We start from the raw sequence: 26152 nt of genomic DNA, 5'->3' as shown, positions 1-26152 counted from the left end.
TAGTGGTGGGCACCTGAACATTTTAATGATGCTGCTGTGAGCACACCAAAGAGAGCCATGGCATGCTGTGTATTGTGTCAGGTCAGCTGTTTTAGAGGTGGATTCAGCTCTATTGCTTTTTCTTTTTTTTTCTATCTGGAGCTCAATCCACCTCCATTGGTTCTTCATCTGGAGGTAGATACACCTCCATTGGCTCCACAGCAGTGGTCACAGCACTGGCCATTTCTTGAAGGCTGCTTATGGGCCTCCTCCATCTCTTTGGTTCCAGGAACCACTTCTCTTTGTTCCCACATAAGAGTGGGGAGTCGCTGCCCCATGTCCTTTTCATTCCAGGCATCACTGGCTATTGCCAGAGGCCTGGAAGCTCAGTGAGTGGTGGGACAAACACAGGGTTTTTATAGGGCCTGGAACAAAGTGTGGGATAGTGGTGACTACTGTGACATTAGGAAGACTCTGTGATGACCCCTGTGATGGTGGGAGTGGTGTTGAGTGGCCTGAAAGATGCCCTTTGTGTGAGGAGTAAGATGCTTGAAGGGGCTGAAGGCCCTTTTCCCAGAATGGCTCCTCTATGCCATTTGGCTTGCCACAGACAAAGGCTGCCTATAGGGCATAGGGACAGCCCTGCACCTCTCCTCCTGTGCCCTGTCCTCCATCCCCCTTCTCATCCCATGTTTGGGGTCTGTGTACCACAAGATGGTAGCAGCGGTGTTTCTGGAGTGTCAGAGATCTGCCACTACCCTTGCTGCCATTGACCCAGCTCCTTGCAAGTGGTGCAGCTCCCCATATTTGACAGAAGCTAAGAGAGGATGAAGCACCCAGATGACCTGCAGGTAGGAAAGAGAGGCACAGCTGGCCTGTGCAAGGCCTTCAGCAGTCTGTAAAGGCATTGCTGATGTTCAAGTGCTGCTGAGCCCTTTTTTGCTGTCCCCAACTCCTACCCATCTCCTTGGAGCATGAAGGTGCCATGCCTTGTGTCCTGAGCCCTGAGGGAGAGGGGAGGGGAGGGAAGGGCTGGGCCTTCTCTGGGCTGCTGCGCACTCTTTCTTTTGGCAGCGCTTTCAAACAGAGTTAGAAAAATGATTTACTTTAGAAATGTGAGAACCAATAAGATGAGTTGATTGGATTTAGGTATTTTTGTTTTCAGTATTTGACAGTGAATTGTGTTGAGGTTTAGAGGAAATTACCTGCACATAACAGATAGTGAGATTTACTTTCCTCAAAAAGCTTCTGTAAAATTAAGTTGGTTTATAAGTCACCCACCTCCCTGTGTAAGCAGGAAAATTAAGTCCTTCAGATTTCAACCCTGAAAGAAGGAGATGGTGCTTCTGTCTGGATATTTTTTTTTTTTTCTGAACGGATGAAGTAGTAGTTCTCCAGCTCACAGGTCTCCTAAGTAGCAGCATGCACACCTTTGCCTGAACCATTTTCCTTTCCCTGAGCAGCATGTCGTTCTCTTCCTGAATGCACCATACCCTTCTTCCCTGAAGCTCCCATTCTGCTTGCTCTGGTGGAGATATTGCACATTACTAAGTTGCATGTTGTCACGGCCTCAGTGCAATTTAGTGTGTGCGATACTTTCACATGAGTGCATGCACACGGGTATGGCTGTGGCTTAAAGTTACTGCAGCTTTCAATTTTGGTGGGGCCTAAATTGCATCGTAAAACGATCTAAAGCCCAGATCAGTATTCTGAGTGATGTCTTGAAACTCTTGTTAGTAGAAGTTTGGTTTGTACTCCTAGGAAGATGAGCATTGTTTGTTTTCAATTTGAGAACGGTTATCATTATTTGCTTCATTTTCTTCATTTGTCATGAAGACACGCTTCAAATTTGATCAGATTTTTCATTGACTGTATTAATTTTCTTGAAATCTCAGGCATTTCTAAAAAGGAAGTATTTCAGTCCAAAAGTAATCACATTCTTAATTGAAATTTGCCAAAAAGCCAAAGAGAGATTTGGTATGAAGAGAACCTGTAGTACCTGGATGGCTGAAATGGGATCTTAATAATTTTTAAGCTTCTGTTTCTTAACATCTAGAGTGATCAGAAGTGAGGGGGAAAAAAAACCCAAACATTTTAGCTGTTTAAAAGTACCTGGCTTATTTATTGTGGCATCCAGGCAGTAATGATGAAGAAAATGAAATGGTGATACAATTCCCACAGAAAACAATAATCTTCCAGCATGTTGTGCTAATGCTTAGAAAAGCTAAAAATGTGTTTATTTTACTGCAACATTAATAATGTCTTTCAGAGTAATTTTTCAAAGCCAACTGTTAACTGGTTATGTTTTGACTGAATTTCTGCATGCATTATGTGTTCCTTAGTAACAGGAGTATCTTCTTGCAAAAATCTGTTTTGTCATTAAAAGGATCTTATTGAAATAAGCTCTACTTACCGTGTATGTCAAGAGATGAGAATAGATCTAAAAATGATTCTGCTTTAGTGAAATAATTTGCTAGTCTAAAACTGGGAATAACAGATTTTTAAAAAATTAATGGAGGAAAGGAAACCTTCATTTGAGTTACTGGAAAAAAAAAGAGTATGATCTGTAAATGCAGAAGAGATGCCGTTCTGTTTCTGTATGTTTGTAGAACCAAACTGACAGTAATTGTAATCTGATTATCCCAGTGGGATAGATAGCAGTTTTTATCTGCTGAGAGTTTTGACTCGCTCGTACCACAATTTTGAATATTCTTAAATATTGTCTTATAAGCAACAAATAAAAATAAATTACATGTCTTTTCTTGTATTTCCTTTTTATATATTCCAAATACTTGTTCTAATTAAGCGCAGCTGTTTATTATTTTACATACACGTGATTTTAAATAAGTATTCAAGGAAAAATACAGAGGAAGAAAATAAAGGAATCAATTTGCTCCTGCTTAACTGTTACTTGTTTTATTTCCAGAACACATCTGAAACTGTGAAAAAATTATTTTACACCCATAATTTGGGCCAAACACATCCCACTATGTGTACATACACTACACTATGAGTAGTGTATTTCCAAACATACTGACTAGCCATTGAAGAGCTTCCTTCTTTGTATTGGGCAGTGTCATCATTCTGACATTTGCTTCTTCCATTTTCCAGATGGTGTATTCTGAATGCTCCAAACATATTTATTTTAATGTATTTTTGTAGTTCGTGGTTCTGTGACTGTCCAGTCTATTTAAGTCTGAAGATATTTGTAAGCACAGAGCGGGAATCAGTTATTGTGTGTGCGTGCATGTTTAAACTCATGCGCATTTGCACGCAACCCTTAAGAACAATATAACTGCATAGCGTCTTAAATATTACCTTTAATTTTCTCTCGTACTAAGTAATCATATTTTAACTATGCAATTATGCATGCACACTGCTTTTTTCTACCACACCAGAAATTTAAAATCAAAAACAAAAAACATAATATTTGCATGTTGTACCTTTTATTAGGCATTTCTAGGAGTGAAGTGATAATATGATAATTAGTTTTTTAGTATAACATATTGCAAGTTTCCATGCTTGCATATTTAATAGTTCCTTATCTTTGTATTTAAGGCTGCAGTATGTATTATTGTAACCTAGGACAGATTTCTGCTATTTAACTTAGGAATTTATTGTAATCCAAGAAGAAAACATTGACTGGTGTAAAACCCCAGGATTTCCTGTCATTTTTAAGATTTAATATCATAACTTTTAGCTTTCTGCTTTATTGTTGTTTTAGGTTGAATTACTGGGTTAATCTATTATTTATTCTCTACATAAGCAATCAAAATACTCCTTTGATGCTTGTGATTCAGGAATTTATAATAGAAATAATCAGAGCAGAAGTAGGAAAGAAGTATCTTAATATAAGACTGGAGCTGCTCTTGATCTTTTTATACTGAGTCCAGGTGGCCATTTCTCTCACGCATTAAACTTTTGAAGCTACTAAAAGAGGTGTCTAAAATGATTAAATTCTTTCAAGTTGTGGGGTGAGTAATCAGTGTGCAGAGCCGGTGAGTAATCAATGTGCAGAGCTAACTGCTAAGGCTTGAGTAAGGTTAAAAGAAGCCTGTGCAGGTAAGCACCAAATTAACAAAGGTCACTGGAAATTAGAAAGTACTTGGGGAAAAAACTGAAGGTTTAGCTAAATGAGGAAAACTCTGGCAGACAGAATCATTAAGGTTGGAAAAGACCCCTTAAGTTCCTCTCGTCCAGACACCAACCCATCAGTGCCACATCCACACAGTTCCTGAACACCTTCAGGGACGATGACTCCACCCCCTTCCCGGGCAGCCTGTTCCAATGCCTCACTGCTCTTTCTGAGGAGAAATTGATCCTGAACCTCTCCTGGTGCAACTCAAGGCCATTACCTCTTGTCCTGTCACGGTTACCTGGGAGAAGAGACCGACCCCTACCTCTCCACAACCTCCTTTCAGGCAGTGGCAGAGAGTGATGAGCTCTCCCCTGAGCCTCCTCTTCTCCAAATGAGCCAAAAAGATGGTGGAGGATAGAAGAGAGTTTGATTAATTTGCTCGAAGATCCGCCAAATGCCACTGAAACAAAATTCCATTTTTTGCATGCATTGAGACTTGGAAGTGCTCAGAGAGGCCAAGGGTTGGTGAAGTGTAGACAAGGAGTACACAGTGATAACAAGATTTCTGTGGGCTTTTGTAGGGAGGAGGTTGAATGATGCTATATTGTTCTTTGCTGTGCAGATAAGGGGAGGGTGTCACCTTGTAAAACTAGTCTTAGGTGGGAGCGCAGCAGAGTCTGTCAGAAATTAAAGTGACTGCAGAAGATGCTGTGACAGAAGTGTACAACATGAGCAATAGCAGATTGCTAAGAATGTATGATACGCTGTGCAGAAAGCTGGAAGATGGAATTAAAGGGGGATGCGAGGAAGTACAGGCAGAAGTCAGCCGTCAGTGCCACCAGCACTGCTGCAGTTTAACCCCAGCTGGTGGCTCAGTAGCACACAGCTGCTTGCTCACCCCCTTCCTGGGGGTGGGGAGAGAGTAGGAAAGGTGAATGTGTGAGAATTAGTGGGTCAAGATAAAGACAATTTTCAGGGTGAAGCAAAAGCTTCATGCTCAAGCAAGGCGAAACAAGGAATCTGCTTGATGCTTCCCATCAGCAGCCCAGGACCTAAGCTGAAGGACCTGTGCTTTGTTCAAGACTGTATCGCTTTATCTGACAATTGAGATTGCTGTATGTTACAGTGAGTCCCTTTCTTTTTTTATGTTACATCATTCCTACAGAGAAATTTATTTCAACAGCAGAATTGTTAAAATAATTTCATAGAGTCATCTCTGAAAATCATTTGCACATTTATATTACTCCAGAGATGAAACTCTGTCAAAAAACCACTTACTGCCATTTTGGCTTTATTCACAGCTGGGCTGTATCTTGCCACTTGTTTTCATGTGTAATTTGAATCTGAAAAATAACGAGGGTCTTTTTTTTCTCCCAAAGAGAACAGAACCCTTAAAGAGATACAAAAATGGGCTTAAGAAAGAGTATTTTGTGAAAGGACTTTTTTCAGTCCTGGCACTCAGGAATTAAATGGACTTTTTCTAATAATATTCTTGACTTGCGGTATTACCACTGTAAACCATTTTATGGCTTGCAAGGTGTTTTGTAAGGTATTTACAGGAACGCTAAGTCTTGCAAACATGTTTCTAAGACAAATTGTGTCTTTTGTCTAACTTTTAGCCCCTTACAATAGTAACCAGTATAGCTCCCTTCTGATGTTGCCAAATTCTCTCTCTGACCTTTTTAGAAACTCTGAATTTCATCATTCCAGCCCATGTGTTCTTCTTTCCTCAGATGCTCTGGGAGGATGGAGAAAATTAAGGGAATTCAGAGGTCAAAAATGCAAATGCTCTGAGTCGAAGCTCGAGGCATGCTCTGCATCCCAGGGGCCTTCACTCTTCTGCTTGTTTCCTTTAAACTGGGAATGTTGCAGCAGAAGTTTGAAATTTTTGGAGATCTTCATATGGGAGCCAGTTCACATGTGGCTAATGGTGAACAGACCTTACCTATAGGCTCTATGAAGTGCAGCTGAATTCACCTGTGTATTTTAGGTGGCCAGCATATGTTTAATGTAAATTGTAATAGAAGCAAAGGGAGAGCTGTACGCTTTTTACAATAAATCAGTAGCAATGAACAAACAAAATTATCTGAAAACTTGTACACTTATCCTCCCAAGCCCATATAATGAAAAGGTCTTACTTTTCCTTGTGAAATTCAAAAGCAATTGCTTAGTTCTTCTGTGAAGTAGAAATAACTGAAAAATTTAGGCCAATTACGCTGAAACATTTGACAACTTGAGAGAAGTTACTTCATTTATAATCTCAATGATGTGAGGCGTGACTCACGTTCCTCTGATATTTTTTTTTTTCCAATTTTACCTACTTTTCAAAACTCAGTAGAACATACACGTAAGTGTGCCTTGCACCAGATTGCCTGAAGTGCTTATAAATCACATGTTTGCAGATGACAACTCTTGCGGCTGAAGTGGCTAATCCAAATACAGTCCCTATGTGAGATCTGAACTGTAATTGCATTTTCTGTTTTCTGAAACACAGAATTATCCTTACGTATGAAATGAATCTGTGTGTACGCCCAGAAGGTATTAAGAACCAAAATTTATTTACTGTCATAGTTTCATCAGGAAGTTAGGCTTTGTACAGATGGTAATAAATTCATTCAGCACTTTGCACACGCATGCCACAGGTATCCCAGATGCAGAATAGCAAAGTATGCTGTTCGTAAATGTTGTGGTCAGTGTTTTAAGCTGCCATAACCATGAGGTCAAATCAGTATGAATTTCTAGAGCTTTCAAAATATAATTCCTAGTGTTTCTGATAGAAGTAAAAAACATGAGTCTTGAAGAGACGTTGGAGTTCACTTGAGCCACAAGGTAGGATCCACTCTCTTTTTCTGTAATTGAGGGAGGACGGAGGCATAAAGAAATGGAAGAAGAGGAGAATGAAATCAAATGCAGTCTCCTCTCACTTTGCACTTCACCACTGGCACCTCACAGGTCTTCTGCACTGTGTGATGCCTTCTCCTTTTAGCTTATTAGTTTGATGTTAGGTGCAAGGAGCCCAAGAGATGCCATACTATTATGCAGCCATTTAGAGGTATGTGCTTCTTGCTGGCTATAGCATGCATTGAAGACCTGCTGTGACATGTTACATGGGATGTGTGGATTTGTGCCTCAGTCCCAGCAGCTGGCACCCTACTTCTATAACCTGGTCTTAAAAGCTCAGTGGTGGACAGCCCTGACCTACATGGGAAGAACTTTTAAACCAACATCTGACCTAAACCCTTCTAGTTCAGTTCTCCTTCTTGTCCAACCCATGGTGAGGAAGAAGAAGCATTCACTTCATCTTTGTAGCCATCTTTGGTATCTTGTTTCTGGTGGTGTCTTTGCTCAGAGATCACCTGTTCTGCACTGCCTATCATTCTTAGCGCTTTCTACTGTGAACTGCACCCACACATTTTTCTTGAAGCTTTAGTAAATCAGTCTGGACAACAGTCTCACAGCTGATGCCTGGGCATTGCTCAGTAAAGTTGGTACTGGAGATGTGTCTCATAGATGCTACTAGTGTATGTGCAAATCATACGATGTTTCCTTTTTTTGCATTAATGTAATATTGACTTGCTTATAATCCATTGCAACCATTAGCTCTTTCCACGGAGATGTTGGCGATTCCATTTATTCTAGTTGCACACTTTTTTTTTTTTTTTTTACTGTTGAAATATACTATTTTTTTGCATTGTTTGTACTGCATTTTTTTTTAAGGTGACCTTCTTAGGTCCTCTTTGATTTGTGATCTGTGCCCGTAAATTACCACAACTCTTCCCAACTTTGTAGCATTATCTACAAACTTCAGTGACTAATGCATTTCGTCAGGTTGCAGAATGACATCAGTCTCAGACGTGGCTGTTGTCTACAATTAACTTTTCAGTTATTCTTCTACTGCATCTATAAGTTGTGGATTTACACTGTAAAATTTCCCTACAAGCTGCATGATTACATCAGCAGAAGACGTGTCTGAACTTGAATTTAGACTTGAATAAAATTCATCTGAAGATAAAAATGAAGCTTGTCTGAACTGAAAAGTTCAGAAAACTGCCTAGATGGAATGGCAGAATTAGTTTTACTCTTGGATTAGTTTTGAATAGTTCTGCATCTGTTCCTTGATGTGGTTAAATTCACAGCCATTATTTTTGGCCCTTGGGATCATTTTCCTGTTTATTTATTTATTTGTAGGTACAATAATAAGACTGTCCACCCTTCTTTTGTAGTCCCTGGTGGTAAACCTAAAGTGACTGCTTGTTTCAAGGTACTTAAGATACCTGCCAGGCCTTCGCATTGCCTCCTGTATGCTGAAATATGTTTTAGAGGTATGCTCATAGAGGTTAAGACCTTGTTTCTTCTACCTTTCAGGGAATGTCTTTTCAGGCAAAATATGGAGATACTTTAAGGGCAGCCTTAAAACACTGTTGGCAACAGAAATGTATTTCTGCCACAGCTCCTGTTTGAAAGGAAAATAATTTACTTGAGGATTTCATTACAGCGTGCTGAAATCTGAGTTCTCATCAGTGCTATTAAATATTTAGATTTAGTATTCTGACAATCCCAAATTGTTCTGGGTTTGTTGTTGTTGTTGTTGTTTTGTTTTGTTTTGTTTTGTTTTGTCTTTTTTCTTTTTGGTTGCTTGATTTGCTTTTGGAAGAATGTGACAAACCGTGTTAGAACGCTTTTGCATCACCAATGAAGGGTTTCAGTGATTGAGAGAAACCAACCTTCTTTGTAGAGCGCAAGTGTTTCTATGGGGCAGACCTAAGATTGAAGAGACCAATAGGGCTGTGGAGGTTGGCTTGACAAAAGCGTAAGGGAACAAATGTATCCTTACTGCAGCCAGGGAAGTGTTTTTGCTGCAGCCTGGTGATCACTGCAGCACAGCTCGTGTGTCATCCCACCATACCTTGAGGCTTCCATTGCCAGGAATTCCATTGTAACTGTTCATCTTCTGAGCTCTTAAAATCCAGCCTCAGGTAATTGCAGGCATGGATTAAACTAGTATTTAGCCAACTTTTTTTTCTAGAAAGTATCCTTAACTAAAATGTTGGTAGGTTGTTTTTTCTACTTCTGTATGTCAGTTGAAAGAATCTGTTTCAGTGAACAGGTTCTTGTTAAAAAACATTACATTTCTCTGATATCCTCTGAAGGAGTATAGATGTTGCAGAAAACACGAAAAAAAATCGTCTTTTGAGCAGCTGAAGTATGAATACATCTTGAGTTTTTAGTGCAGACTCACACTGAACATTCTTGCTGTGGTTTTGGGTTTCGGGATCTTCTCTGCTCCTTGACAGTTCTTACTACACCAGAAGCTCATTTCTTGTATGACTGAAATGTGAAGACATATTTCACTAGTCAAAATATGCAGATTATATATATGTATAGGTCTGTAATTTCCCATTGTAATATTATTGAAGCTTTTTCAAACTGTGAGGTATTCTGGCTATCTTTGCTGAGGCCCCGCATACACTTAAACACTCCTTCTCTCCATCTTAAGTACTTCATAATATTTGTTTGTTGAAGGCTGGGTCTGTTATTTCAAGTCATTGCTTAAGGCTTTCTTTTTCTGTACTTTTCCCTCTATTTTTTTTGCTGGGAAAATGGCTGCCAACAGCTGTTTCTAGTTAGTCTATCAAGAGAGTCTCGCATTTTAACACCGTGTGGATTTTTAAGGCTTATTATGCACCCCTTAATTCCAGTGGATGAATTTTAAACAAGGTAATTTGATTCAGCTGTCATTTGGGAGTCCATGCATGCCTTTAGGTGAGAAAGAATTGCAAAAAAACATGCACTGTTCCTGGGGCTAATTATGAGAATAGAGCCCAAAGATGCCAAAGCTGGGAGTCTTGGAATTCTTGCTGATGGCTAAAAGAGATGATTCTACTTGGTGGTTGGATAGCAGATAAGGTTCTTCTTCTAGGTTTTATCAACAATTTTTATTGCAATGATGTAGCCTTTATGATTTCTTTGAGGAAAGGAACTTACTGATGACAGAGGTACTTTACTTAGATCGAGGCTGGAGTAGTGGTTTCAAGAAGGGCAGTGTCATTCTCAATAAGAGTGAAAAATGAGTGTAATACAGTGGTGAGATATACTGAGTTTTCAGTTACAGGATATTTCACTTATGTGAATGTGCTAGTGCTGTAAAAATGACACAGCACCGAGCTGCCTGTTTGCTGTCTCATGAAGCTGTGCTGACAGTTAACAAAGGAATATATCATTTTGTGGCCAGCAAGTTGGGTATAAGTTCACCAGGAGTTAATTACATTACAAGACTTTTTATTTGCTTTTCGGTAGAGTGCCCTAATAAGCGACCTAAAAGCTAGGAATGTAAAGATACTGAGGCTCAAGACCAGTAATAAATCCAAAGTGCTCAGTTATTTTCATGTAGCAAACTGTGTAAGTGTGTAGGAAAGCGAGCCCTTCGTTTTAATCCATTGAGAGTGAGCAGGTATAGAAATATAAGATAAAGAAAATGAATGGAGAGGTAGAAATGGAAAAGGACAAAGAAAAAGTAGTTCATAAATAGAACGGTACTGTTTCTCATAGATAAAAGATTACTTTTTCTGGAGAATGTGCTCTGATTCCTGAGCATCTTCTTTCAAGGAATTTATCCCAGGAACCCACTGTATAGTAAAAAACAGTCTATCTGGTGCGTTGCTTTTTTGTTTGTTTTCTCCTGTAGATGACATAAGTGATAAATATGATGAACGTTTGTCCTTTTCATAGGACAAACCTAAGGTACGCGTTTCGAGTTGTGTGATTTATGGCACTAACAGCTTTGCAGTTTATCAAAGCACCTTATAGTTAAAGTTACATGTAAAGATATCTTCATCGTTCCTGGAGTCTTACTGTCAATAAAATTTAACAGAGTTTCTGTGATTGTTTTAGAGGTGTATTTGATGCTTCCCTCAAAATGGCTGGGTTCTATGGACTCTACACTTGGCTGACTCACACTATATTTGGGATTAACATAGTCTTCATACCATCTGGTAAGAATTTGAACAATTATAATCTGTTTATATATAGCATTATATAATTTTATTGTACAAGGGCAGTAGGATTAAATGTTGCTGATAGGATTAGTCTTGAAGTTATTTTTAGAGAACGTTACATCAGAAATTGTCAACTATCAGAATTGGAGTATTTTTTGCTTTTTTTAATCATGACAGTCGGAGTCAGTGGACTCAGTATATGATAGGAACTTAGTGAGTAGCTATTTAGAATTTTTTGCTTTATTCTCCATTCAATATGTAACTTCATTTTTATTTCCTGTTTATTATTCAAACCAGATGTAGAAAACACTGTGACAAGTTTAATACTTCTGTGTGATACGTAGGGATTCTATAGAGCTTCTTACCATTAATTGATTCCTCCAAGTTTAATTTAAACTACCGTAGATGAAATTAATCAGTCACTGGTTGCTGTCTTACCTCTTAGCCATACTTTTTTCTGTCTTCACAGTATATCCTCAGCCAAATATTTTGCTTGCATTTCTTTGGCTGGTTGTAATTTTTTTCCTTTTTGTTTAGTCCAAATCTTTCCATAATTTACATGTGCTATTTTTTCAGGTTGCCTAAACGCAGGAAGTCATGGTATCATGGAAATGCTCAATAGAGGCATGCTTTCTAGGCATGCTTTCTATTCTCAGTGCTGTTTCCTGACAGCATTACCAGCCTCTGGTTTTCTGTTACGCATCAAATTTTAGCTATGGAAATGGCTGCACAGTTTTCACTGAAAAATCTCTCTGTTCCTCTTTTCCCTCTATTCCCCTAAAAAAAAACTCTCAAAACAACAAACCACTTCCATCTTTGTGTCTAAGGCCACAAAAAGGGGACCTACAAAGCAACAGAAAACAAAACAGCAAATGCAGCAAATAGCTGTATCACAGATTCCAGCTACCCTAGAGATACTTGTTGTTGTTAGACATACATAATCGTTACTTTTGTTTTGGCAACTTGCAAAATCTTGCTTTGTATTCTGGCTAATGAGGCTAAAAAGGAATAAAAAATTAAACTTTTTACTATACTCATTCATATTGGATTAAATAAGAATTACAGCAATATTACATTATTTAGGATTACAAGAGGCATTTGTATAAGCAGAAGGCAGTATGCCTGAGTAGAGACTTGTATGCATGCACCAAAATGTACGGACATAAATACATGAAGTCAGGGGTTTTGCACTTGCTTGGTTTGTCACAATACAACCTACACTGTAATGGTTGTCTACATGAGATCTCGTAATTTACAGTGCTTCACTGACAACTTCTGTTTGTATACTTTCTTGTGCCCATTTGCTAGTTTTGTGGTTACATAAACGCTTGAAATGTGAATGATTGGTATAACTTTATTTTTTTCTTAATTGGAAGTAACTCGGTGACTGACAGCTGGTAAGGCTTTTCTGTACGGGGAATAGTTCCATTTTCTTGAATGTAGTTCTCTTTTTCCTTAATCACAGTTATAAAACAAGAGCCTTATGTGCTATCTTTTCAGTACCTTATTTACAACCGCTGATAGAAGTGAGACTAACGGTGTGGCAGAATTGTCAGAATTTTTGTGCAGTATGTTTCTCTGGTCTTTTTCTCACCCCCGATTCTGTGTGCTTTAGCATTAGCAGCAATCCTTGGAGCGGTTCCATTTCTGGGGACATACTGGGCAGCCATCCCTGCAGTCTTAGACTTGTGGCTTGTGCAAGGAGAGGGATGCAAAGCCATTTTGCTCTTGGTTTTTCACCTGTTGCCAACGTATTTTGTAGATACAGCAATTTATTCAGATATATCAGGGTAAGTATATTAAAAACTTTTTAAAAGTTTATATATTGTAAAAATGCTTAACAGTGATTGATGCCTTTAAACTTGCTTCTCTGAAGTGTGCAGAACAGTGTCTTAAAGCACAGAAGGACGTGTAGTGTCCACCTCATAGTAAGGCTGGCTTAAGAGCCATTACTTTCGCAGGCCTCTTTTATGTTAAATTTGTCGTTTCAAATGTCTTGAGCTCATTCTCAGCAAAATCAACTGCTTTGGCTGGTCAAGTGATTCCAAGTAAACTTATGCTCTTTATCTGATTATTGACTAGTGGCATCTTGCATTTTCCTTCACATCACGTAATGTCAGGCGATACTGCTGAGCAAACAGGAAATCTATGACATAGTCATTGACCTGAAAAAAATCCTATAATTTTTCAGAATGGGCTTAGAAAATTCTGAGAATTGTTTTGAAGCCAGCTTTCATGTTGTGCCACTATGCCCCTGTGTAAAAATCTGTTGATTATCAGTTGATCTTTAAATGCGTTGAGACAGCTGAAAATGTGAAACTAGGGAGAGGCTTCTAGTGAGGCAGCAGTCAGTTTTGCTTTCCTGTTGTGAGAGACTAGCACAGAAGATTTCTGGAAAAATCTTGCTAGGTGTCTGGCTGCATGAATTGACTTGAAATGTTTCCTGATTTCAGCTCTGAGTAACAAAAAACTAACTCCAAACTATGGAGACAGAGAGTCAACATCTGCAGTTGTATCTGGAGTACGAGAAATGGTGCTGAAATGTCGACTGACACGTTATGCTGCTGAAATACCTCATGAATCCCTTCATGGAATTCAAATGAGAAAATGTTAAAGTGAAGTTTAACAGGGCTGACAAAGATATGAACTGTTAGAGTTCTTCTCTGCAAGACATGTTCACAGACATGTACAATATAGATAAAAAATTATGGTCTTTCTAGTCACTGCTTCAGTCTTGGTCATCAGAAGCAAGTCCAGTAATAAACTAATTGAACTGAGAACTTTTAATGACAGACTGTGAATGCTCAACCAGTCTTTGGCTGTAATTCATGCTGCAGATATGGTTATGTGCTGGAACACGTTTGTGTTAATTTGTATTGTAGTAAATTAATGTGGAATAAGGACATTAAAGTGTATAAGTTCAGTGTTAGAAATATTTTTTTTGTCCACCAAATATAGTTAAGCTGAACAGAGAACCTCATGATGGTGAGATCAATGTTAAGAATCTTTCATAGACTGTAGCAATAGTTATTTTCCAGGAGTTAAAGCTAACAGGTGAAGTATAATCAAATTACATTTGTTTTCAACAACAAATCATGGATAAATTGAAGGCCGATAGCTATTTAACTAGCCAATAATTCTTCTGCTTATTGAAATAAATTTTTTGACTGTAGGGTTGCAGGCTCTGCTCACCATCTAGAAAATATATGTGGCAAGAATAGATTTTCTAACAGTGGAGACAAATTGTATTTTACCATTACATAAATCTGCTGTCTTGTGGATTAGGTTAATTCTATTTGAAATTGCTGTAATTAAGTTATGCAAGGTTTTCCAAATGTATTAAATTTATATTGCAGTCCTACTTCATCAGGTGATATGTTGTATGAATTGGTAAACTAGACAGAAAAAAAAACAAACTGCTCCAAGTGTGTGAAAAAATATATATATTTTAAGTTTTTAAAGGTTTCAAAACTAATTCTGTGTCTTCTGTTGGAGAAGTATAAAATGTTAAGGTCAAGTCTGTCTTCTCAAAAAGGAATCTGCTTGACCCTTCCAGTATGTTAAATTTGATCCAAGTAAGACATGATTAATGGGTGTGTATAATGTAATAAGTCACTTTTTAAGACCTGATAGTGACCTTTCAGTATGTAAAGGGGGGCCTATAAGAAAGAAGGGGACAGACTCTTTAGCAGGATCTGTTGTAATAGGATAACAGGAAATGGTTTCAAAGTAAAATGAGGGAGATTTAGACTGGATGTAAGGAAGAAGTTTTTTACAATAAGGATAGTGAAGCACTGGAGCAGGTTGCCCAGAGAGGTGGTGGATGCCTCGTCCCTGGAGACATGCAAAGTCAGGCTGCACAGCGCTATGAGCAGCCTGATCTGCTGTAGGTGTCCCTGTTCATTGCAGGGGAGTTGGACCAGATGGCCTTTAAAGGTCTCTCCCAACTCAGATTCTGTGATTTCATGATCTTATTCTGCACACAGCTGTAATGCAGGTTAGGACTGCCAGTGTGAGAGCTGGGTAGAAACCAAGGCTGTGATAGAAACCTTGCAGAAACCGCTGAAGTTCTAAACTGACCAGTTAGTATTTCCATTGCATTACACTCAGAATTTAGGGCAACTTTCTAAAAATTGGGTGCTACATTTCAACTGTAGGCTTTCTAATATGATTCCGTAAACATGAATACCCTAAGTTTTGCTGTTTGCAGGCAACATACAATGAGCTCAATCTGCTAGCAGTCCTGTGCAATTTCAGGTTTCTCTTACTAGAGTAGAGTTCACGTGATCTTCATACCTTTGCCACCCTTCTATTTCTTCTACTTCATTTGGGTCTTGGAGATGTCTGCTCTGATGCTTTCCTAAAACAGGCACTCTACGAGGTAGACTGATTTGCTTTCCTTGATACCTGAGTGGTGCAGTTGATATGACAGAAGGGATACTATCCAAAGGGACCTGGACAAGCTTGAGAAGTGAGCCCACAATGAACCAGTGAGGTTCAACAAGGCCACGTGCAAGGTGTTGCACTTGAGTCAGGGCAATCCCAGATCTGTGTACAGACTTGGAGAAGAACTCATTGAGAGAAGTCCTGTGGGGAAGGACTTGGGAGTTCTGATGGACGAAAAGCTGGACATGAACCAACAGTGTGCTCTTGTAGCCTCGAAGGCCAACAGTATCCTGGGCTGCATCAAAAGAGGGGTGGCCAGCAGGGAAAGGGAGGTGATTCCCCTCTGCTCTGCCCTCATGAAGCCCCAGCTGGAGGACTGTATCCAGGTCTGAGGCCCCCAGTACAGGAAGGAGGTGGAGCTATTGAAGAGGGTCCAGAGGAGGACCACGAAAGATGATCAGAGGGCTGGAGCACCTCTCCTATGAAAAAAAGGCTGAGAGGGCTGGGCTTGTTCAGGCTGAGAAGAGAATGCTCTGGGGAGACTTCATTGTGGCCTTTCAGTAATTGAAGGGAGCTTATAAACAGGTGGGAGACTGACTTTTTTACACAGACAGATAGTGATAGGACAAGGGGGAACAGTTTTAAACTAAGAGAGGGGAAATACAGATTAGATATTAGGGGGAACTTTTTCACTCAGAGGTTGATGAGATGCTGGAACAGGTTGCCTGGAGAAGCTCTGAGTGTCCCATCCCTGGAGATGTTCAAGGCCAGGTTGGATGGGGCCCTGGGCAACCAGGTCCAGTGCCTGATCTGGTGGGTGGCAACCTTGCTCATGGCAGGGGTTGGAAACAGATGATCTTTAAGGTCACTTCCAACCCAAGCCATTCTATGATTCATAAATGATGCATCCTACTTTTTGTTTGAAAGACTAAATATTTCTATCTAATGTATAAATTAGTGTCTCTGCTGAGGAATGCTCATATTAAATATTGCTAGCTGTCTTGAAATTTAACAGTTCTTGACCATAGAGCATGAATAGTCTTCATAAGGAATCATCTTTCCATTTTCAGAATGGCAGTATTTTTACTGTTAACTCCTTCAGATCCCTGGAGGTGTTCAAAGCCGGGCCCAGAGTAGCCTGATCTAGTGGAAGGTGTCTCTGCCTATGGGAGCTGGGTTGGAACTAGATGATCTTTAAAAGTCACCTCCAACCCTAACTATTCCATGTTTTTCCAGCAGTTCTCTAGAAAACAGCTATTATGGCTGGTACTACCATTATGTGCTATAAAATAATGTTTGGTGTGTTGTGCAAATGTAGTACAAGATGCAGCTTAGAACATTTATGCAGTAATTCAAACAGCAGTTTAGTCTGTATATGGATATCTATAAATAGTTCATTTTATAAGCTCAGTGAAACTGTGTGATTAATCTACATTTCATAATCAGTAGTACTGTTGTTTGTTGTTCTTGCTTTAACTTTATTCTGCTTGTGCTGTAATTCCAGAGGTGGTCATCCTTACCTGACAGGTCTTGCAGTAGCTGGCGGAGCGTATTACCTGGGACTGGAAGGAGCCATCATAGGACCAATTCTACTTTGTATACTTGTGGTTGCCTCCAACATATATAGTGCCATGTTGGTTAGTCCAACAAATTCAGTGCCCACTCCATCACAAGCAACGTGTCCACTACAGATTTACCGGTAAGCTTTAAATGTCTTACATTACATATTGCAGTTTTCAAGTGGATCGATGTATACTGATACCCACAAGGGTGTAGAGAACGTGTGTGTGAGTTTGTGTGTATATGTGCATCTGCACACCTACACATGTATTGAAATATTCACAGAATATTCAGCTATCTTCTATTCTAGAAAAACATTTACTGTAAAATATGTAAACTTGAAATGTTTAATACCTCTTAGCTTCTTATTGAAGACTCTTTTAGAGAATTCATTAATAATACCTTGGTATCTTATATTACATACACTGCCTTTGTGGCTTCCATATGCTGGAAGAAATTGAACATCCCTATTTCCCTGTTTATAACTATTATTCGTGGATACCAGATAGTGTTTATTGGTCTGAAAAAGACACTGGTCTCCAGATATTGCACTCTGTGTGGCTGTACAATACTACAAAGAATGCCATTATTCTATTAAAAGTATGGTCTTGATTAATCTCTTTATTGAAGTTACGAAATGCGGAATATAGAAATGTATTTTTAAACTGTACAGTTAAGGGATGAGATGAATAAATTCCTAATTGAATATTTAATTAGGGTTGGAAATCATATTGTGAAATTATTAATGATATTAGGCATTTTAATGTCTCTACTGTCTTGTTTAATTACATGGATTAGCTCATTATACATATATCGTAGAGATTATATGCTTGTGAGCAATAATCCTTTTCTTCGTTCACATGAATAATGTTGTCATCTTTCATATGGGTAATTTAGGAAAAAAACACTAACGAACCTGGCTGTAGTCTGTGACTTGTGGATGTTAGACTTTCCACATACATTCCACATAGAGCTTCATGCAGTGCACACAATATTTTACATCTGGTTTTTCCTGTTTAATTCATAGGGAACTAGACATTTGCAGTCACTCAGCAAATTTGAGTCTTTTTGGTTTTTTGCAGGTCATCTAGAGAAAGTCCCGAGGAGACAAAAATGGCTGCTGAATGATGAAGGAGCTATGCTGCACCTGTTCAAGATGAGAGAATCACTTTGGTCTTTCTGAGTTCACAACAGCCATGGCCTTCTGTCCCTTTGCAGCTCTGCTAGGGGCAGTTCACAGGGATGCATAGTTTGAGTGTTAGGAGACACCACTTCTCAAACGTCTGCTGGCCTTACATTACTGTGCACTTTGCCTCTTCAAGAGAGAATGTCTGCTTCCCATGGCTTTGCATACTAGCACACAGTTCCACAGCCACCTTTGTAGACCTTCTGTCTTCTTAAAAAGAATGGCGAAGTGGACAGATATATCCACTGGAGCTGTTACCTGCTGAAATGACTTACTTGGCTTTTATTTATTGGGTTATTTGTGTTATTAAATTGTAGTATCTTTAAAGAAAGCTAAGTCCACAGTATTTATTTTCTGTTAATTGTGATGGCAACGGAGATGTAAACCACTCATTGTTAAACAAAGATTGGATACAATTGTTTGCTGCTCCTTAAAGTATTTCTTTAGAGGTTTTGACCATCATCTCTAACTCATAAGAACAAATAAATGTTATCCTTTTATATGCACTGAAATTTAATGTTGTTGAAGACAAGTATTTCTGTATCTTCCTGAAATTAGTAGACGTACAAATTGAGAAATGTGAATTTTCCTCATTTAGAAATAGGACTTGTTTAAACAGTTTAAATCTTGCCCTTATTTCTGGTGAAATCTGATGGTACTCTGATGTCTATTCGCTGTCCCAGTGGAGTCGTAATATCAACTAACTTTGATTAAAGGCCTTCAATAATTTAGGGTAATGTGCTGTTATCACATCTACTTCCAATAATAAGAAGAGCTTGAATGGGATTGTTTTGTATCAGTTTTCAAATGCTGTGACCAAGTTGCATTTACTTTTCAAGCAAATATAAGTTTATTTCAAAAGAGGAAAGGGAAAGAGTAGAGATTTTGTTTTGTTGTAGGATTGTTGGGTTTTTTTGTTTTGTTACTGCTTCTATTTTTCTCCTTGTAAGCCTCTGGCCAAATGTTTCAGTGATTTATGCAGAGTTCTTAAATTCTTGAAATGGTATATTGCCTAGATCACAGAAATAAACTACTTCAGTGTTTTTCTTTCATATGTAATTCTGCTGAAATTGCAAGTTTGTTGATGTTTAAGGCCTTTTGTATTGTTGGTTGAAATATTTTGACACAATGGGTCTTTTATACCTTTGTTTGCAAAGACAAAGCATTTTTTGGTCAAACCTTCCACAAATACATTGAGGCCCTTCGTACAAAGTAGCAGTTGCGCATGCTTAACCAAAGAATCACCTTTCAATTTCTAGTAACTTATCTTGAATTTCAGTTTGATTGACAAGATTTATGCAGAATACAGGCATGCCTTGCATCTACTGTTTACCAAAATGCAACTGTTGATACAGAACATAATACTCTAACTTACCTGCTGTGGTTTTACTGATGAAATGTTATGCCAAAATGCAGGGTTTCACGTGTGCTGGTTTGGGGCTTGCAAGCTTCTAGGTATGTGTTTGCAGGACAGGCTTGGGCTTGATTTAGTTGTTTGACTAGTGGTTTGGTGGTTCTTCAAAGTATTGAAACATCTTATTTAACATTTTGTATTCTGAGAGACCTACACAGCAATATCAAGTATGTGAATGTGAGGAGTGTGTTTCTTGAATTATGTAACCATCCCATGTTTTAATTTCCTTGGGTTTGTGGATCACTTAAATAAGACCCATTTTTGTAATTGTTGCTGGGTAAGGAGGATGATAACCTGAGGCTGCCCCTAAATATTCCTGCAGCATTCTAACCAATTTAAATGAGACCACCATGATACTTGGGAAACTTCTTTATTCTTCTTGTTATTGTTCTGAATTTTGCACTGAAATATTTTCTTCACATTCTAGCTTCATCTAATCAGTATTTAAAGATTACTGGCAAGAAAGATAGATATTTAATGTATTTCCAGTTTTCTGTTGCTTCTCTTTGCTCACTCGTCAAGACATTTAAATCATCAACATTTTTTATCCCAGTTATTTCTGAGACCATCTTTTTGAATCCTAAGGTAACAGTCATTTTAGAGAGTCATCATAAAGCATTCTTTTGTTTGCTTGCTTTTAAGTTTCCCTCTTCTCCCTCCCCCTTTGTATGACTGCCTTGGATCAAAGAAGGGTCTCTACTATGAAGATTAAAACTGTATTTCAGACAGTTATCTTCAATAATGATAAAACAGAATGGACATTGCAATTCTGAAATGTTCCTTTCCCAGTTTGAAGAGAAATCATTTTGTATGGAGAATTAAATTCTCACATAGTCTGTTAGTTTGTCCTCTTTTGAAATGAATCTTCATACTCGATGCTTCCCGTTTCAAATTCAACAAGGACTTGCCAAGGAGAACTTCCTGTAGTATAGTCTTTCTCAGGAAATACAGCTTAAGGGGCTTGTGCTATGTGCCGTGTCTGACTGAGAAATAAGTTTTGTGTCTTGGTGGTACAGCAACCGTATGCTGCCAGAGAGAAAAGAAAATGAAAAAACAAAATCTCCAATGAGACCTTCTTAGGATATGAAATATTCACTGAATTCTGCCATGTTTAAAATATATATATATGTGTATATTAGAAAGCGTACCTTAGCATGAGAGTCTCTTTCTTGATGCTTCTAGGTGAGAATTTGATGGTCTTTAGCTTTACTGTAAGCAGTCATTCCAGGAGCAGGTACTTACTTGTATTTGGTATATTTAGTATTCAATTTAGAACAAAAACAATGATTTAGAGTGCAGAAGGGAATGCTTGTAGCAGTAAACCTAGATGATACTGTGTCATGGTATTGCAAAGTACGATGATAATGTTTATTATCATTCTCTACTAGCTAATCACCCCCACTGCAAGTAAGCATAGTGTTAAAGGGCTAGTGATAATTGCTTAACTGTTTTTGCACAGAGCCAAAGTTAGACCTTTTTCCTCCTTCCTTTACCTTAGCTGAATGTTACTGTACTGCAGCAGCACTTGCAGAAGTTCATGTGTGCCCATTTACAGCCCAGCTTGTTAGCTTCAGGTCACTGTAGGTACTGGCTTAATTGAACACAACGCAGCAAGTTGCAAAGGATGGGAATCTGGCACACGTTCATTTTGCCAGCTGTACTACAAGACAGTGACTTTCAGCACTGTGCACTGATTGCTGTGCACTGTGACCAGCTGGGAGCAGTAATGGCTTATTTTGAAACACTACTTTAAAAAAAAAACATGAAAAAAACAAAATTTATTATTATAGTCATGCACTATGGAATACATACATACAATATACACTTTTTATAAATTAAATTGATACCCATGTGTCTAATAATTGAGATAAGTGATTTTACATACACAGTAGTATACAGGTTTGTTCCAACTAAGGTACCTTGAAGCTTGCCTGATTTCAATGAATATATGGCTTTGTCTCAAGACTTTGGAGAGGGAGATGTACTTTCTTGTATTCCGTCAGTGGTTATTGAATCAGGAAATCCAAAACCTGAATAAAACACAAAAAAGAGCATTGATTGTGAATGGAAGATTGGGTGCTGTTTCCAGTATTAAACGTTGTGGGTTATCAATGTAACTTCTGAAATAGGCGTTTGGCTGTAATGTTCAATGTTTTTCAGAAAGCCTGAGTGTACAAAACCCCAGTACCCCTGTAAAAGCAGTAGCAGAACTGATAAATTACTAATGCCAAGTACTGGTGGCAGAATTCTGTACAGACTGTTGCCTTCCCTGTGGACCCATACTAAGGATGGGAAAACAGCATTCTGCAGAGACTCTGTGGCTTTGCGTCAGTGGTAGAAGGTGCTTCCACAACTGCTTTTATTTGGATAGTGTGTTTCTGTTACAGCAGCTTAATTTTCTCACTACACATAGTGCTACCTTTATGGAAATCACCACTGGAAATAGCCAGGCTTTCTTCAGGAGGTGCTGAAAGCTGTTGGAATTGAAGTTAGCATTCACCAGATTTCATAATGGAGTTGGCATTCTAGAAATGCAGTGGTTTGCCTTGCAGTTTGCAACTTGGCATGGAAAGGTTGGTTTTCCAATTAAATACTCCTCACTGAAACCTGGCATCTCTTAACCATATGGACAGATCATCTTTATAAGTTCCATCTGGGCTTGTATTTCAAGGGTTTTATTACTATTTCTTACTCTTTTGGTGAAGCATTCTTCGGCAAATCGTTTCCCTTCTTATTTCTAGTTTACGCTACTACAAAACTAAATTTACCTAATAACAAACCTTATGGAAGTTTGATCTTTAACCTGTTGCTATTTATCTGTCCATTTTATTAAAAGCCCTTAATACTTTACGATAAAAATCTCCAAAATCGCTTTTAAATGAGAAAATTGGAAATGTGAAAAAAAATTGGAATGTGGAATATGAGCTTGATATTTCGAAACCAGAAGCAGTGCCAGAAGGGCTGATCATATTCAGGGATTCCACATGGGCTTTGAAAATGTATACATTTATATGCACCGTTATATAAACATGAGCAATGTTTCTCATATTCAGACTTCAACTGAAATTTTGTTCTTTTTTGGGGTGTCTTTTTTAAGATATCTGAGAACAAAATAGTGCCTGTCTATAGTGAAAACAAGCATCATTTTCTAGAATTAATGTTTACTTAAAGAAAGTTGGATAGGAGCCAGGCAAATACTGGTGGATGGCTAGAACTGTTTTGCTGCAGTTGATGTGAAGTTGGGAAAGACTGCTCTTCCATCTGGTAAGCCATTGCTAAGAGATCACCGGCCCTGGAAGAATTTGTGTACGTCTGTTAAAGAGCAGTCAAAGTTAATAGGTCATGAAATATATTTTCTGATCCCCAGCCTCTTAAACTCATCTACACCTCATCTGATACCTCTTTTTGAATCCAGTTTAGTACGTGAGTATTACTTCATGCTGTTTTGGGTTAGATTCCCTGAAGGGCATGCTTTGCATGTCCATACTGAGGTAGCATGTCCAGTTCAGGAAGGAATTGCTAGTTGGGAAGTAAATGCATCCTCACTGTGCTCTGCATATCAGTGAGCTCAGAAAAACATAATTGATGTTTTATTGAATTAGAGATTGTTTTTTGAATATAGCATTATATAGCAATTCCACAGCTAGGTTTGAGTCAGAAGCAGGGCATATTTGCTTGCAGCAGGATGCATTTGCTAGCTAGTAAATGCAGCTTGAGTGCTCAAGCATCTGCATACCTATCTGAAATGTTTTCGACATGATGATTTTAGAATAAAAATGCTGATTTATTTTCCTAGCCTCACTTCTTGCCTCTCGACTTTGAATGAGATCCTGAAGTCAGAGCAGCTTCTTGTGGTATGTTGTGGATTAAGTGCAAGAGGCGTCACAAAGCTAAAAAGTAGCCGCAGAGCAGAATTTCATTAAGCTTAAGAACTGTCATCCAGACCATGCTTTTGGAAAAACATAATCTGAATTTTTTGGCTTCCTTTCTGCCAATCTTAGCCACAGACAGATGCTTTGTGAAGAAGTATCAGTAAAAAAAACAACTTTGTGTTGTTCATAACTTTCTGGCTGGGTAGTTCAGTGTTTCCAGTTTCCACTGCCATTGCTGGTATATTCTGCAAGCAGACAAGTTGTTCACATTGTTACCCTTAAGAATAAAGTCTGTGTTTCAGTGATGGCTGGAAATAAAACTTTCTTTACTAATACTGGATGTTTACCTATACATTAGTTAACTAGTGTTTGATGTTTTGGTCAGAAGAGTAGCAAAGTATTGTTTTTTCTCTTTGGTAAATTTCACCAAACCAAATCCAAAGAAACTTTTGACCTTGCGTGCAAAGAGTGGCTAGATCCTATTACAATCTAGAAGCAGATCTGTTGTGTTACAGAGCACAGGTTGTTCTAAGATGTGCATTTCTAACCAGAACTTGTGGGGATTTGGAGCAATAACTTCTATCTGTTGACTCAAATTTGTCTGTAAATGTACACGTGATACAATTTCAGAATGGAACTATGTTCAAGACTAGTGTTACCATAGTTGGTTTTGGTACAGTGCCTGTTTTTGCATGTATAGTATTGGAAAAATAACCCCTTTGTCCATTGGTGACAGAACAGAGAATGTGGGTTAAGGTTGAGAAGTGCTTGTGTAGACTGCAGAGGTGTGTCATTAATTTTGACTGTGTGCACCGGTCCTCTTCCAAATAAAGGTTTTTTATGTAGCGGGTATAAGAAGCTTTTAACTTAATATTGTGTTCACACTGCAGTCCTTTGTAAGCACAAAATGTTTAATATATTTTGAAATAAAATGCTATTAAAGAAAACTGAGTTGGGTTTGAATGATGGGAACTTTGATCTGCAGAAGCAGTTAACCTGGTGAAATCTGAGGTGTGCTGTAGGCAAAGCACCGATACGGCAGTGGATCACTGAGCACAACTTCTTTCACTTCCATACTTCCCTTTTTTCTTCACTTGTCCCACTGCGAGGCATGTGCTTCAGCAGTAACTATGGTTTAGCTGACATCTGGCAACCTGCTTGGCTGCCTGCAGTGGCATGACCGTGTGCCCAGACCCTAGGAAAGCTTACATTTGGCAGCTGAAGGTAATTCAAGTTACTTTCATTACGGCTTACTCTGTGAAATAGAAATGATTGTTTGGTGTCTAGGCATAATTTTAGCTCGTTCTGTTGACTGTAAAGCAAAAGTGATCAAATCCTTTTCGCACGACTGCTCGCTTTGTTTGGAAAGAGGTATGGCTGATGTTCCGCCCTCAGCCCGCTCACTGTGCTTTGGCCAGACCCACTGCCCTCAAGTAATTCGTGTAGCACAGCCCATTTTAGCTCATGCCTTTTTCAAGACAGATGAATGATATGTAGTTCTCTGAAGGGTACAGCCCTTATTTATTTCATTGTGGGCAGGGATTTCTGGCAATTTCTGCTAGCAATATTATAATTATTTTTTTTAACGTTACTTTATTATATTTGAAAACTGGGGCTTCCAAGATGCTCACAATTCCTTTTAATTTGGAACCAAGTCAAACGTACCTGCAAACCTGTGGCCTACAGTGCAAAGCTAATGCACTTCTTTGTTTTCACTTTTAATAGTTTTAGAGTACAGATTAAAAGCAAATTACGGATTTTTCTCATGCTCAGCACCCCCAGCAGAATGGTTTAGTACTGGTGAAGGGGCCTATTTGCTCAGTCTCAACTATTCCCCCAGAGTGCATCAGGAGGCGTAAGTGCAAAATAATTTGCTAACAGCGCGGTGTGGGAGGCTAGGGGATATGAAAGAATGATCAGGTAGATAGAAAAGCTGAAAGAAATACGTTATCGATGTATTTTGAGCTTAACCAGAGAAATCATTTAAAACGTAATGGTTTCATTGTAAGAAGCCCTCATCATTTTCAAACTACAGATGTATTCCTTGCAGAATTCAATTGGATTGTTAATGCAAGTAAAGATTCTCTAGTACAGTCACTTATACTGTAGTTAATTTGGCCCATACTGATTGCCTTTTTTTTTTTGTCTTTTAACATCAGAAAAGAGTCAGCTTCGCCTACGCAGTGTTTGTAACAATTCCTCTTACACTCTTGAGGAGGACATGCGTTGAATACCCGTGAGCCTCAGGGGGCCTCACCACCTTCTCCATTGTCTCCTCAGTTCTGTTTGTTGCAATTTAGTTAGCATTAAAAATTAATTGCTGGGGAAGAGGGAATAAAAGCTTCTCTATCCAAGAGTTTAAACTGATAGCATTTAATTGAAAAGTGCCAGGAAATCTGTGGCAAGCATCTGATTGCTACTAGCAAGGATGAATCCACTGGCTCTTAGGGGTTCATAGAATGGTTTGAGTTGGAAGGGACCCTTAAAGTCTTCTAGTCCAACTCCTCTGCAACGAACAGGGACATGACAGCTACATCAGGTTGATGGGAACTAAAGCTGGAAGAGTTGCTTTTACCATCCAGTTGTTTCCTAACCCATGCCCCAAAACTCTTTTCAAGTTGACCAGTGGCATATGAATTATCTCTTCGTGCTGAGTGAGGCCAAACCATGCAATTGCTTTGC

The 26152-nt window shown here is 38.7% G+C and overlaps 1 protein-coding gene and 1 long non-coding RNA gene across 3 annotated transcripts in view; both read left to right on the top strand.

Annotated features, from left to right (window-relative positions):
• LOC110394771 overlaps positions 1-2736 on the top strand; it is a 3707-nt gene extending 971 nt beyond the window's left edge. Inside the window, exon 2 of the long non-coding RNA XR_002435871.1 lies at positions 82-2736. This is a non-coding gene — a long non-coding RNA (uncharacterized LOC110394771). The remainder of the gene's footprint in view (positions 1-81) is intronic.
• The window catches only part of TMEM245 (transmembrane protein 245), an 82111-nt gene extending 57694 nt beyond the window's left edge, over positions 1-24417 (top strand). The window contains exons 14-17 of one of the 2 annotated variants that reach the window (XM_021388758.1): positions 10949-11049; positions 12668-12842; positions 16943-17137; positions 18081-24417. In XM_021388758.1, coding sequence (XP_021244433.1) covers positions 10949-11049; positions 12668-12842; positions 16943-17137; positions 18081-18126 — 517 coding nt within the window. In that variant the 3' untranslated portion in view covers positions 18127-24417. Of the gene's footprint in view, positions 1-10948; positions 11050-12667; positions 12843-16942; positions 17138-18080 lie in introns of those variants that run through there. The other variant, XR_002435868.1, reaches the window with a different exon arrangement.

Source organism: Numida meleagris, chromosome 2 (genome assembly GCF_002078875.1).
Source record: "Numida meleagris isolate 19003 breed g44 Domestic line chromosome 2, NumMel1.0, whole genome shotgun sequence".
Classification (NCBI taxonomy): domain Eukaryota; kingdom Metazoa; phylum Chordata; class Aves; order Galliformes; family Numididae; genus Numida; species Numida meleagris.
Note: the sequence above shows the minus strand (reverse complement) of the source record. Positions and strands in the feature narration are given on the sequence as shown.